Source organism: Musca autumnalis, unplaced genomic scaffold, assembly GCF_047663935.1.
Source record: "Musca autumnalis isolate F117 unplaced genomic scaffold, ASM4766393v1 scaffold_4, whole genome shotgun sequence".
Classification (NCBI taxonomy): domain Eukaryota; kingdom Metazoa; phylum Arthropoda; class Insecta; order Diptera; family Muscidae; genus Musca; species Musca autumnalis.
Window position 1 is genome coordinate 31393939 of NW_027411977.1, and position 13688 is coordinate 31407626.

Here is a 13688-nt window from a genome sequence, read left to right on the forward strand (position 1 = left end):
GACTTGGTTTGGTATATATTGCTACGATTTGCTTCAAAAAGTCAATATTCAACCATGTTTAGATAGGACCATAAAATCCCAACCCAATCTAAGATAACACAACCTTAATAGGGTTTTTGCCTATTGAGTCTCTACTTTCATAAAAACAGCTTTAGAAATTGTTTGCACAAAATTGACTTGACAATATTCACATTAGCTTTGTTCCAGAACGAAAAAGTTTATACAATTTTTACCACTTTTACACATTTTGCGTTCCCGTACACAAAATTTATATGAAAATCGTTTACGACTTTTACAACTTTTACGACTTTTACCACTTTATAAAGTACGGGAACAGGCCAATTGTTATTCAAAACATTGCCTGAGGGTTGTCTGCTCAATGCCGTCAAACTGCGTGGAGTGCTTTACAATAGGTCTGTACGATAACCCAAAAGTTTGTACAAATTTGCACAAACTTTTACAAAATGCTGTTCGATAACAAACTTGTAAAGTAAAAGAGAGCGAATTTTGGAGAGTTTTGTTTACAAGTTTTTGCAAGGAAAACTTTTCTTGTAAGAACTTGCAAGTTTGATCAGCTGATTTAAATTCGAATGTTTTGTGGCGGACTTCTTGGCAAAAGCATAAACAAACATTTGGTTATTAAAATAAATAGAAATAAAAAATGGAAAAATTATTAAATAAATTATGGAAAACGATAATGTAAATAAAATATCTTATTTTGTAGTTTTTGATGACTACTTTTTTATTTATTTATTTAATCTTTTCTGCCTACTTCTTCTTCTTCAAATCACCTGACTTCTGCAAATTGCTGTTCGATAACAATCTGCAAATTTTTAGTTTCGAGAGTGTAAAATTGGTGGAGAGACGTTACTGAGAACTTGCTGAGTACTTGCAAGTACTTTTCACTTGCGAAGTTATCGTACAGACCTAATATCAAAGTCTTTCGACAAGTCGAGTCAAGAACCACCAACACCGTCCTGTTGTACGGCTTGCTCTGGTTGAGTCCTCGAATAATATGTGTGGAAATGGCGTGAATTAGATAGCTATTTGTGGCATTGGGAAAGAGTAAAGCCTCAAAAGTCTACGGGCGATAAAAGCGAGATCGGTTTCAGTAGCGAGACTGCCCAGCATTTTCTTCCCTCCAGAAATATCCACATCTGGCATTTTCATTGTCTTTAGTATTATTGAATGGAATTAACAAACAAGCAATTTAAATAAAGAATTTAAATACGCTATAAACTTTATAATTTTTATACAAATTCAATACGATGTCGATTAAATTGACCATTAACTTAAAATAAAATTCCCAAATTATGTAATTAATTTCCCCCAAAATAAATTCAACTGGCAACCGATATGGCAACATACTTGTATTGTTTATTCTCTCATTTATTGCAAGTCGCTCTCACTAATTTTTATTGGTAGGGTTACCTTATCTCACCCAATATAGCTTCGAGATTATTAATATACAACCAACATTAATAATATTAATACACATTTTACATTTAAAATTCTACTGCTTTTATTTTACATATTATTTTAGTATCTTTAAATAATTTTTTAAATTTTTTACATATAAATTGCAACAGAGCAACAATTTAGCGATAAGTAAAAAATGCTATAAAGAGCGACTAGACTCAAACACTATTATCACAAGCATGGCAACCCTGAACATATAAAACAAATTTAAAATAGTTCCTTGGAACTAGTTCGTTCCGGAACGGAACTACACAACTCTCTAAAAACAAACTATGTCAATCTTCAAGGCACGGTAAGTTGTTTTGTTTAATAAATAATATAAATAATAATTAACTTACTTTAATTTATTTTCATGTCTTCGAAAGTGTAAAAGAATTTGAAGATACTTTGGCTAAAGATGAAATCGACCTTAAAGCGCTGAGAAAATTATGCAGTAATGGTAAGTAGAAGATGCAGTGAATGTGAATGAATGAAAGACACTTGTATTCGCCCCCATAATGAAGTCGTATGCACTTTTAGTAAAACTTTCACGTTATGCTTCAATAAACTTACAATTTTCTTTTATGTAGGTGTACCCGATGTAAACAGCCTAAGACCACTGTGTTGGAAACTTTTATTGGGTTACTTGGGCCCCAAGCGTGAATCTTGGTCAAGTACTCTAGCGAAGAAGAGGTCATTATATCGTCAATTTATTGAAGACTTGGTATTACCACCAGGACTAAAGGAGAATGGAGATAAAGATATTTTGTGTGACCATCCATTAAATGAAGGTCCCGATAGTGCATGGAACACTTTCTTTAATGACAATGAATTTCTCTTGCAAATTGATAAAGACGTCCGCAGATTGTGTCCAGATATTTCATTTTTTCAACAACCCACTGAATATCCCTGCGATATTGTGGTCAATAGTAAAGGTGAAAGGCGGCTACATCAGAGAGTTGTACCCTCAGTATTGAAATCGGCTAATGTTGAGCGAAAAGGATTGGGTGTTACTAAGGTAAGTTGAACGTACTATTTCCATGTTCTTTGTGTTGTTAAATGTCATTTAATGGAAGGAAGGACATTGTACAATTTTGTTGATAAGAGAAATTTAATTTTTCATTGTAATTTACATGCGATCATTTGATAATAACAGCAACAGGTATTTGCATTTGTTTATTATTTCTAGATTTTTTTCTTTGGATTATTGTAACATTAAACTTTTTCTTATGTTTATAGATAAACTTGATAAACAAACGCTCTGAGGAAACCTACAAAGCCATGGACGAAGGCCAGGAGGCCCATTGGGAAGTGGTCCAAAGAATTTTGTTTTTATATGCCAAACTAAATCCTGGCCAAGGTTATGTTCAGGGCATGAACGAGATTGTGGGACCAATTTATTATGTTATGGCATCCGATCCAGATCCCGAATATAGAGGTATATTTAATAAATTTAATATTTTGGTTTTAAGCAAAACTATGAGTCAATTATGTTATTAACATCCGTCTGCCTTTGCAATCTTAAAGCAATTCTTAAAAAAAAAAAAAAAAACAATTTATCTATCCCTATATCCAACAGTAGATTATAATAAATAATAATTCTCGTTTTCTTGTTCCAGAACATGCCGAGGCTGATTGTTTCTATTGTTTTACTGCATTAATGGCCGAAATTAGAGACTTTTTCATAAAAACATTGGATGATTCAGAGGGTGGCATTAAAAATATGATGAAACGTTTATCAGAAATGTTGAAAGAAAGAGATTTGGAAGTTTATGAACGACTTAAAGCACAAGAATTATATCCACAATATTATAGTTTTAGGTAAGTAAGAAAAAGTAGCCCTGTTCTTTTCCAGCATGGACAGATGAAATAGTCGTTGACCGATTAAAACTGGTTTAATATCGGAAAATAGACCCCAACATAGGTTAAAATGAAAAAAAGCTTTGTAAATACACCAATTGGAGAGTAGAACAGTGAACTTACCATCTTGAGACGAACTCCTGGCATAAATTGAGCGTGTCAGCTCGGATTGATTTGAGTTGATTTGATTTTTCACAGGTAGGGTCACGCCTCCAAGATATGAGCCTCTGAAGTTCCGAAAATTGCCTTCTTAAAGGACGGCTACTCAGCTCAACTTGTACGAACTCCTTTCTTAATTTGAAAAAAAAAAACGAGGATAGACCTCATTTCAAATACATATCGTCAGCTCCGTCGGAAAAGGTCGTAAGTCCCCCTCAATAAATTTTTCAGGAGGAAGAAAAAACATTCCAGCGCTTTCTGTGTTAAAGATATTATTATGGTGGTAAAGGCAGTATTCTTGGTTTATTTATTCCGCTTAAATACCTGTCCTTTGCTTCATAAAATTCCTTCGCGTTTGGGAGATAATTGGATGTCTTTGGACTTACGACCTTTTCCTTGTACAGTTTTGTATTTTTGTAGGGACTTACGACCTTTTCCCACAATTTACGGACGTTTTTAAAATAAAATATTTATACTTTACAAAACAATGTGGAAAGGGTGTTGTAAGTTTTCTTTGTGCAATATTCGTGTGACATCGCGAATTATTCGTCGTAGACCCCCTCCCCATGCTATTTTTTCATATCTTGACGAGATAAAGCGATCTAGCTATGTGCGTCCGTCCATCCATTAACAATTGTAATAAAACTCCAGGCCGCAATTTTGGACCGATCGTCACGAAACTTTGTGGAGAGGTCGGGTTTCGACCAGAAGTGACCCCATTAGATGTTGGTTATGATCGAAAGGTGTGAAATGGACCAAACTTACAATTTGTACCCGACTTTGTAGCCATCCTGTAGATCGCAGTAATAATCCGATCGGCGCGAAATTTTAAGAATGAATTGAAATTAAGACAAAGAAGAAGCTTGCAATTAACATGTTGATGAGATAATTAATAGCGGCTTTTATGGACCAAAACTTTTGGGTGAAATCTTATATATAAAAGACAATGTGTATGTTTGTATGTTCCGCAAAACGGCTGAACCGATTTGTTTTCAAAGAATATACAAGGAACAACCGAGGTGAAAATAGACTTTATATTTTGTTAATATCAGAGGGGGCGAGGGCAGGCCCTTTAAAAAAACAATTTTTTGCAAAAGTTATGAATGTATAGGTCAAAAAATTAATTTGCGAGGCAACGGTTGTTGAATCTCCGACCCTATGTACTTATTCCATGTAATTTTCAGATTATGCACAGAGATGTCCCTTGGTTGAAGTAGGCTATATATGTTGTTGAATTTCGGAGGAGCGGGTTACAACTGTGCCCTATTTTTTAAATGCGCTATATATATAAACTTACGAACGATTCCGTTTCCCCAATCTTGGGTACATATTTTAGCAATAAGACCCGACCACTCCCACTTTCTTAAATATGCTACAAATCAATAGAGATACCAGATGTTATGCATAACGAAGCTTTGGTCTTATTGGAAAGCAAGTGTTTAGATTAGAAGGCAACATATCGATAGCTATAGTTTCATCAGGTATATAAGATACATTATATAAAGGTGGACACAGTCGGCATGCCTCAATTCATCAGTTATTTGGCGGTATGTTAAAATTGCATATCGACACCAACATTTCTGAAGATTTTTATACATTCCACCATAATATGGAGGGTATAATTAAATTTGTCATTCAGTTTCTAACATATCGATATACTTAGCGAAGACCCTATTAATTATATATATTATTTATCGGTATAACCATGACCGCCTGTCCGTATTTTGAAATTAAGATACAGCTCCCAATTTTTAAGATAGATCTTCGTGATTTGGTATAGAAGTTTCTATTATTCTAGGATGTTTGGTACTGGAAAGGGTGTATATCGGTCCAAGTTTTGATATAGCCCCCATATAGCTGTAGCTCCTGATGTCCTGAATCTTTTGTTTTTGTATGCAAACCATGTAGAATCTTCAGCATGTAATGTTTTCCTGGGTTTAGGAAGTTTATCATCAGAGCTTTCAGAATCACTGTGAAAACCATAGGGAACTAGACCCATGACACCATCGTCTAATTCCATTCCCAATTCATCCTGCTCTTTGTTAGGAAAAACCATGATGTCTTCTTAGTTACATTATTACATTTCAATCAATTATTATTTTAGAATCATTTAATAAGATAAACATTGCATTTACCCGTCCGTTAGAAGGTTTACTTTATTGAATTCAGAATACAAACTAATCTCGTTATGTGAATAAATGTCCCTAGAGAAACCACAAATTACCAGCTGATAAAGTTATGTAAGATATAAGACAGTAAAAACAGTAAAAATTTTGTTTTTTTTTTTAAATTTTTTAATATATGAGGAATTTGAACACATACAGCATCCCAATTTGTATCAATGAAAAGCCCAGAAGTCCATCTTTCATAATCAGTGCGCTTATAGGGGAAACTAGATTTCAAATGTAAATTTTTTTGCAATATAGAAATTATCAAATTTTTGTTCAAAAGTTTGGTCCACAGGCTCCGCCAAATATCATCCGATTATCATCCAAAGGTGTAGGTTAGTTCTTTACATTGTACCCCAACCATGGATGACGTTAAACATTATATCTGAACTACATTAGTTGTAGTATTCTTTTAAAGTATACATTTTCTTGTGGACTTACGACCTTTTCGTACTCAAATGTGTACGTTTTGTGGACTTACGACCTTTTCCGACAGGGGCAAAACATATAGAAAAACGCGACATACTACCATTTTCTTTGTATCATACGACGTGTTTTGGTTTGTACTATCATCCCGCAACAAAAACGCGATTTCCAAAAAAAGTGGACTTACGACCTTTTCCGACGGAGCAGACGATATATGTAAAGGCACATATCCGAATCGAAAAAAGCTTGCAAACATATAAGTATAATTTTTTATTATGAAGCTAAATATCCGATAAAGAATGCAGACTAGCCAAAAAAATCGAAAATAAGAGATAGAGAAAAACAAAAGCCGAAAATTAAATAATTAGACCGACTCAAAATCCAGAATTCCAATCAGTCCGGGCCCGCGGCTGATATAAGGAATAAAGAACTTATCTTGCGTTCATTTTCATCTTAATTTGGTACATAGCGTCCACTAAATGCAGTGCATTTGCAAGAGCCGCACAAAACGTTCATCAAAAGAATTACGAAAACTACGCCTGAGGCCCGGTACAGGAAACCAGCCATGAAATATACCTTAGTATCAAACAATATTGATTAATCCCGCAAACGTTTTAATGGTCATATTCAAAATAATCGTATCCAGAGCGAACAAAAGGAAGAGCATACTAAGGCCATATATTGGGATTATTTGTGGCGGTTTTTATGCCCAAATTGGAAAATAGTATGGGTTTGCGCAACTTCCGATAAATCACAGTAAAAATGAAAGGAGCCTGACAAATTTCGCGGAGGCAAAAAGCTTTAACTGTTTACACAAAAATGCTGCTCACCATAATTCGCGAAGGGATTCGATATCGAATTGGATATCGTATTATTCGTTCGAGACATAGGTCAGATTAAAATATAAACTATACACTATGCAACACTAAAAATGCAAACAACTTTTGGTATGCATTTTTTGAAAGTACATATTGAGACTACAGAAATCCTAGCTAGGTTTTGTTTTGTCAGATACAATACGGATTTCATGGCCTCATCTAAACCGGGCTAAAACTACAAGTTTTTGCATTTAACGGGCCTTTATCTCGGAAATGATTAGGAATTTGGCCTAGCTGTCTTTGGCAATATTGTAGCCCTAAAGACCACATAAGAAAAACTCCATCTAAGGCATCAAAATCGATAAAATATAGAAAATTTTACAAAATTGCTGAAATTCTGGTCAGTATCAGCAAAACTATTGGAAGTTGAACCACGTAATTAGTTGCAAAACTCTTCCAAATAAAGTTCTCAGCAATTCTTCAGAACATTCTGAAACTCTAAAATACTTACTTCATGTTGTTTCAGCGGTATTTTGCATCATATCTTTTACAACACGTATTTCAAACACAGTTCACACCAGCAGTTTATTCTCGCATTTAGGATTTCACCACATTTTTGAAAAATTTTGTTGAAAAATATACTGAAAAAACAACGTGATAGACGCATTTTACAACAATAAGATGTTTTAAAAAGTTGTGTATTACATTCCATATTCCGAATATTTTTCCAAAAGAAAAAATTACCGGTTTTGGAGATATGGTGCGATATGTATACAAATTATGGAAATTTTCGATATTTTATACAATTTGGGGCAATAAATGTAGTTTTTCGAGTTCATTAATTCTATAAATATGTTATTCTTGCCCTTATCATCAATTTTGCTTCAGGGGTGAGATGAAGATTCACATAGGTTTCAGAGATATAGCCCAGAATTGCTTTAAAAAGTCAATATTTAACCATGTTTAGATGGGGCCATACAATTCAAGCTGGATCTGACACAACAAATCCCAACTAGGGTTTTTTGTCGTTTGGTCTGTACTTTCAAAAAATCCTCATATTGTTTCCACAAGATTACCTTAAGAATGTTGCACAGTGATATCGATCCAATCCTTCGCATACCTATCTTACAAAATTTCAAGAAAGTCGTCAAAATGCACTGGAAGAATTTTTACAGCATGTAGTCCTCGTGGGCTCATTATACGATGATACATTTTTTTCGAGGGTAAGTTTATACTTCCTGATAAAATGAACCAAATTCTTTAAAAACCCTCCCGGCACCAACTAAGGTTTCTGATGAGGACGACAACTTAAGAATTGAGTGTCCGATTTGGATGAAACATAGTAAAGTTCCATCAAGATCCATGAAGTTGTATATCTTTCCAGTTATCTGGATCATGATTGTGGTAGTGATGCCTACGGTGATAACACCCAAGTAGGAACGGCACCGACAATTTGTTGTTATGGTTATGCACCGGTGAAATCTTAGTTTCCTCATGAAGCTTGTCCTCTGGTGTCATGAGAAAGCACTCTGTTGTAGTCCTCAGTGTGGCATTCTGACAAAGCTTACCAGGAAAGTGGCTGCTTCGATGTGATGTAACCACAGATCCACTGGATTTAAATGAGTAGGTTTGGCAAGGCATTTGAAAAGATGCTGTGTGTTGTGCGGGCCCATGCCGCATACTGGGCAGATGTTTTGCACGGTGCTATCGATACTTGCCCAATAGGAATTTAAGCGACTGCAATATCCTGGTTTAGTTAGTGGTCGGAATGAGGACACCGTCCACCAATATGCTCAGCGGGAGCCTCATTTCAACCGTCCAGGTGGTGAACTGTGTGGCAGTAGACTTAGCGGAGGATATTATCATATTCCTTAGATGGAAGAACTGCACTAAGTCAAATACAGTTAGGCAAGAAAAGTATTGCAAAAACCAAAATTGAAGAAAATTTCATATTAATTGTTCGTTTATGGCAACAAATTATGTAAAAACTATACGGTTTTTTGTGCAAATCTCTTGCTATAGGTCCTTACAACAATATTGCGTCAAAATATGCAAAGGGTATTTGCGAGTTATGGCAAATACGGTCAAAAATAAGAATTAACTACTATTTGGGGGTGACAATAAAAGTATTGCAAAAATTACCAAATCGATGGTTTCTTCGGGAATAACCAAATGTGTGTCCGTTAATGAGCTGTCTATCCACTTTGGACATTCATTGGAGCATTAATTAGCTCAGTTAAACCAAAAATTAAGGCTCGGTATGTTCCACTCTAGGGATACTGGTTCCCCAATTTTTAGTAAATCTTGATCCTTCGTTGGAGGACGTTTTTGGAGTTTTTTTTCTTAAATTGGACCCAAACATTTTATGAGGGTTGATATCAGGATGTTAGCCCGATGTATTTAAGAGTTTTGTGTTGTTATATTACATCGGCAATTTACATAAATAAGATTAACATGTCATTATCTGGTCTTTGGAATGGTGGTAGTTGACTTTGCTGGAGCTTTCGGAATCGATTTTTCAGACTTTCAGACTAATGACTATTAAATATTTCTTAATGATGTCAGTGGGGATGTCTTCCTAATCATTATTATATCCGTGAACCCAATTACGCATACTATTTTCCATGGTAAAGAATATAGTACCCAAATATTCGGTATTCCAGCTTCTCCAGCGGTTTAATTTCCATATTTGATGGGTTTTATTGGATTGGGCGCAATTTTTTGGATTTATTATGATAGCAGAGGATAATATCTATCCAATTAGTAAAAATTAAATCATATCAATACCATTGAGAGACGAAATAGTGCTCTGTCGTAGGTCGTTTCAAAATACTACACTGGTGTACATTTTTTCCATATACTTTCCAGAGGTATTTCGATGTTCTCAAAGCCAAAATCTGACTGTTTTGCATTGTTCCATTATCCTACAATACATATTGAGTCAAATATTCATTCTTTGCGTACTTGCCTGTGGCCGATTCGTCAGTGTTTATTGTTAATATGGCCCCATACGTTTTTTACCTGTCTGAAGACCCTCCATGACCGTATTTTTTATCACTGAACTTTATTACATACAATACTGTTAGTCTATTATTAGCCGCAAAAGTCATAAAAATGCATAATGACCGCAAAAATTTTATAGTTTTATAGTACTGATTTTCCCGTTGCAATACTTTTATTGTCACCCCAAGTAGTAGTTAATTCTTATTTTTGACCGTATTTGTTATAAATCGCAAATAACCTTTGCATATTTTGATGGAATATTGTTTTAAGGACCTATAGCAAGAGATTTACACAAAAAACCGTATAGTTTTTACATAATTTGTTGCCATAAACGAACAATTAATATGAAGTTTTCTACAATTTTGGTTTTTGCAATACATTTCTTGCCTAACTGTATGTAGTTATTTAACCTATCACATATGTATGTATGTCATCGCCAAGATCGTAAAATCATCCGCATACATAACGTTATCTATGCCGTCCGGATGGTGTGAAGTTTCCGAAAGATTAAAAGCTAAACAGTTCCGGAAATATCACCCCGCCTTGGGGAATTGTTTCATTATTCGGGTCTTGTACTTCTGTATTCTCCAAAAGACTGCCGTTGTAGGGAAGTATTCTCTAAGTGCGCGAACACCTGGTATTATGGACGGTATCAAAAGCCTTCGATAGGTCAAGAACCACCAAGAATGTTCGGTCGCACAGCTTGTTCTAGTTACGCTTTGACTGGTACATATGTGTGGATAAAGCGTGTAATGCTGTTGTGATGTGGTACTGTTTGTTTTTCAGGATCCATGTTGCTGTTGGGCAACTGGGAAACGCCTTCTCATCAGGGGAGGATTTGTACCTGTAAAATCTTCACTACTGGCGACAAGAGGGAGATGGGCCTTTACGATTCGCCTCTGCTGTCATCCTTAGTGGGACCACTATGGGAACTTTCCAGGCTTCTGGTACAATATGGATGACTAACGATAGATTGAGGACAATTGTCAAATACTCAACTCCGTGTTCATCCAGTTTTTTAGGCATTGTCATTGACATAACATCTGCGACATCGAAACTTCTATTTATTTGTAAAAATTAGGGATCCCTTCATAAGACAACTAGATCCACCACTTCTGTTATTGCTTCTTTATACATACAGCATTTATGCTAACGAGGGTGCATACACTTTCGTCCAAAATTTGGCATTGGTAATATTTTGTCCAAACTTAGTTTAAGTTCTAAGATGAACCATATCGGTCCACTTCTTCAGGTACCTCCCCCACAAAAGTTAAAAAATGTTCGGAAAAATTGTGCGCACGATAACTCTTGAATGGAGTACGACGGTACAAATTTTAACAGGGGCAAGTCCATACTTCCTGAGAAAATAGCTCGAAATGTATAAAAAACTCTATGGCACCATGTGTAGTGGTTGTAACGCACGATAACTCTCGAACGGATCAACCGATTTGGTCCAAAATTTTGCGTTCTTAATATTTTGTCCAAACTTAGTTTAAGTTCTAAGATGAACCATATCGATCCACTTCTTCAGGTACCTCCCCCACAAAAGTTCAAAACCTTTCGCTAAAATTATGCGCACGATAACTCTCGAAGGCAATTTCCGATTTGGTCCATACTTTTTATATCTCTTCGGGTCCAAATATGGAATATATATACCCACTCCTTCGAGTACTTCCCACACAAAATTGGTGAATAGTGCAGTTTATTGCCTGCTCTCAAATCGTTTTGCTTCTTTTTGTAACAATTTTAATTCGCTGCCCCAATACGAAAATACACGTTTTTTCAGGGGCAAGTGCATACTTCCGGAGAAAATGGTCCGAAAGCTGTAAAACCACTATGGCACAATGTGTAGTGGTTAGAGCGCATGATAACTCTGAACGAATCAGTCCAAAATTTGGCCTTCGAATCCCTTTGATTTTTTTTTATTACAACTTGTATCTGGTTTCCCCATTGCGACGGTAAAAGTTTTTTCGGGGGCAAGTCCTTACTTCTTGAGATAATGGCCCAAAAGCTTCCAAAAAGGCTGCCAGTCCCAACTAAACTGGGTAGTACGTAAGATAACCCTCGAAGGGAGAAACCGATAAGGTCCAAAAGTGGTACATCGTATTATATACGTGTCAGAAGTATTGTGAGTTAGTTCTTTTCTTTAGGTCCGAGGCTGAGGGTATATCACTGTCGGTCAAGCCGACTGATACCTTTTTACTTGTTTTTCTTTACAGTCAGCGGCATACTTTTTTACTTGTTGTACTAAAGATTTGACAGTTGTGTGGCATTTCATGTAATTTATCTTGTGAAAATCACTTGCGATTTCAAATTTGATCGCGTTTTGTGTATAGTTTAGATGAGTCACACTTGAGTAACTGTATCCATCGCTTCTAGTGCAGTGTATTAAAAGTTTGTTCCAGTCTAACTTTTGTTCTTGCTTATATATATTTGCAAAGTTTTCATATTAACTAAAATTCCACTTTCCTTTCACCTTTTTCAGATGGATATCTTTAATACTTTCCCAAGAATTCCCATTACCAGATGTGGTACGCATTTGGGATTCCGTGTTGGCGGATGAAAAACGTTTCGATTTTCTTTTGTACATTTGTTGCGCTATGATATTGTAAGTCTAAAAAAAAATACTAGTCCATGAATATTACTAAATATTTTGTATTTTATTCTTTTAGAATTCAACGAGATCAAATATTACAAAATGATTTTGCTTCCAATGTTAAACTACTGCAAAACTATCCACCTCTTGATATCAATATTGTGTTGACAAAGGCGGCGTCATTGCGATAACGTTTAGAAGCATTAGGAATCTAGTAACTCTCTCTCTCACACACAAAATAATATCGGATTTAGAAGCAATCAAACAAATTATGCCAATTTACATGAAACTGTGTTTTTTTTACAAGTAGCTTGTTGTAAAGTTAAAAGAACGGAAATTATATTCTCTACTATTTTTTTGTATACATATTTATATTTAGTTGAAAGAAAATCCAAAACTCGAAAACTTATCAAATAATTTTTTTTCTTATGAAAAAAAAAATATAAACGAAATATATTTTTAAAACAAATTTGATTTGTGGGGGGATGCAATTCTAGTTTTATGAAATGAAAGTCCTTTAAAATTTAAAAAAATGTTAAATAAAAAATTGGAAATTTCATAAACATAGGATTGAGTCCCTAAATAGTTTTCTTATTGATGGTGGTTGTATATTATATACAATTTGCAACAGCATTTTTGGCAAAACTGCACCATGCTATAACTGTCTCCCTATTGATTTTCTATGCCAATATTTAGTTAATATGAAATGTCATCAAAGTCTGTGTGTGTTTGTGTGTTGATTCTCTTAGTTTAACGCGATATGAATTGGTACGATTACAAGTAAGTAATGTATGTTTTCTGGCCAATTTTTTTCACTAAATGTAATATTGGTTTTTGTTTACCTTACTTACCTTGTCCTTTCAATAAAGAAAAAACGTACTTTTTGATGTCGTCTAAAATATTAAAATTTCTTTATTTCCATTGTTTATCGTTAGCATTCATATGCACATACACATAAGTTATGTAAATACACATTATTATGTATTATATAAATTTATATTTATAGTTTTAAGTATTATTAACTATGTATGTACCAAATATTTATATAAGAAAGTTGTCTCTAAATAATTCTCTATAATTTATTATTGTTTATTAATTACTGACTGGTGTAATTTTAAAAAATATATATTTTTAACATGTATTTATATACATACATATATATGTATATGTAAGTATAATTATAATAGCTATTTACATTTG

General features: G+C 34.5%; 1 protein-coding gene across 1 annotated transcript; it reads left to right on the plus strand.

Annotated features, from left to right (window-relative positions):
* The first annotated feature begins 1682 nt into the window (after positions 1–1682).
* Positions 1683–12957, plus strand: LOC141400578 (TBC1 domain family member 13). Its single transcript, XM_073979821.1, has 7 exons — positions 1683–1771; positions 1845–1918; positions 2049–2476; positions 2698–2896; positions 3078–3279; positions 12378–12500; positions 12565–12957. The coding sequence occupies exons 1-7, from the start codon at positions 1752–1754 to the stop codon at positions 12677–12679; spliced, it is 1161 nt and encodes a 386-aa protein (XP_073835922.1). The 5' UTR covers positions 1683–1751; the 3' UTR covers positions 12680–12957.
* The last annotated feature ends 731 nt before the right edge of the window (positions 12958–13688 follow it).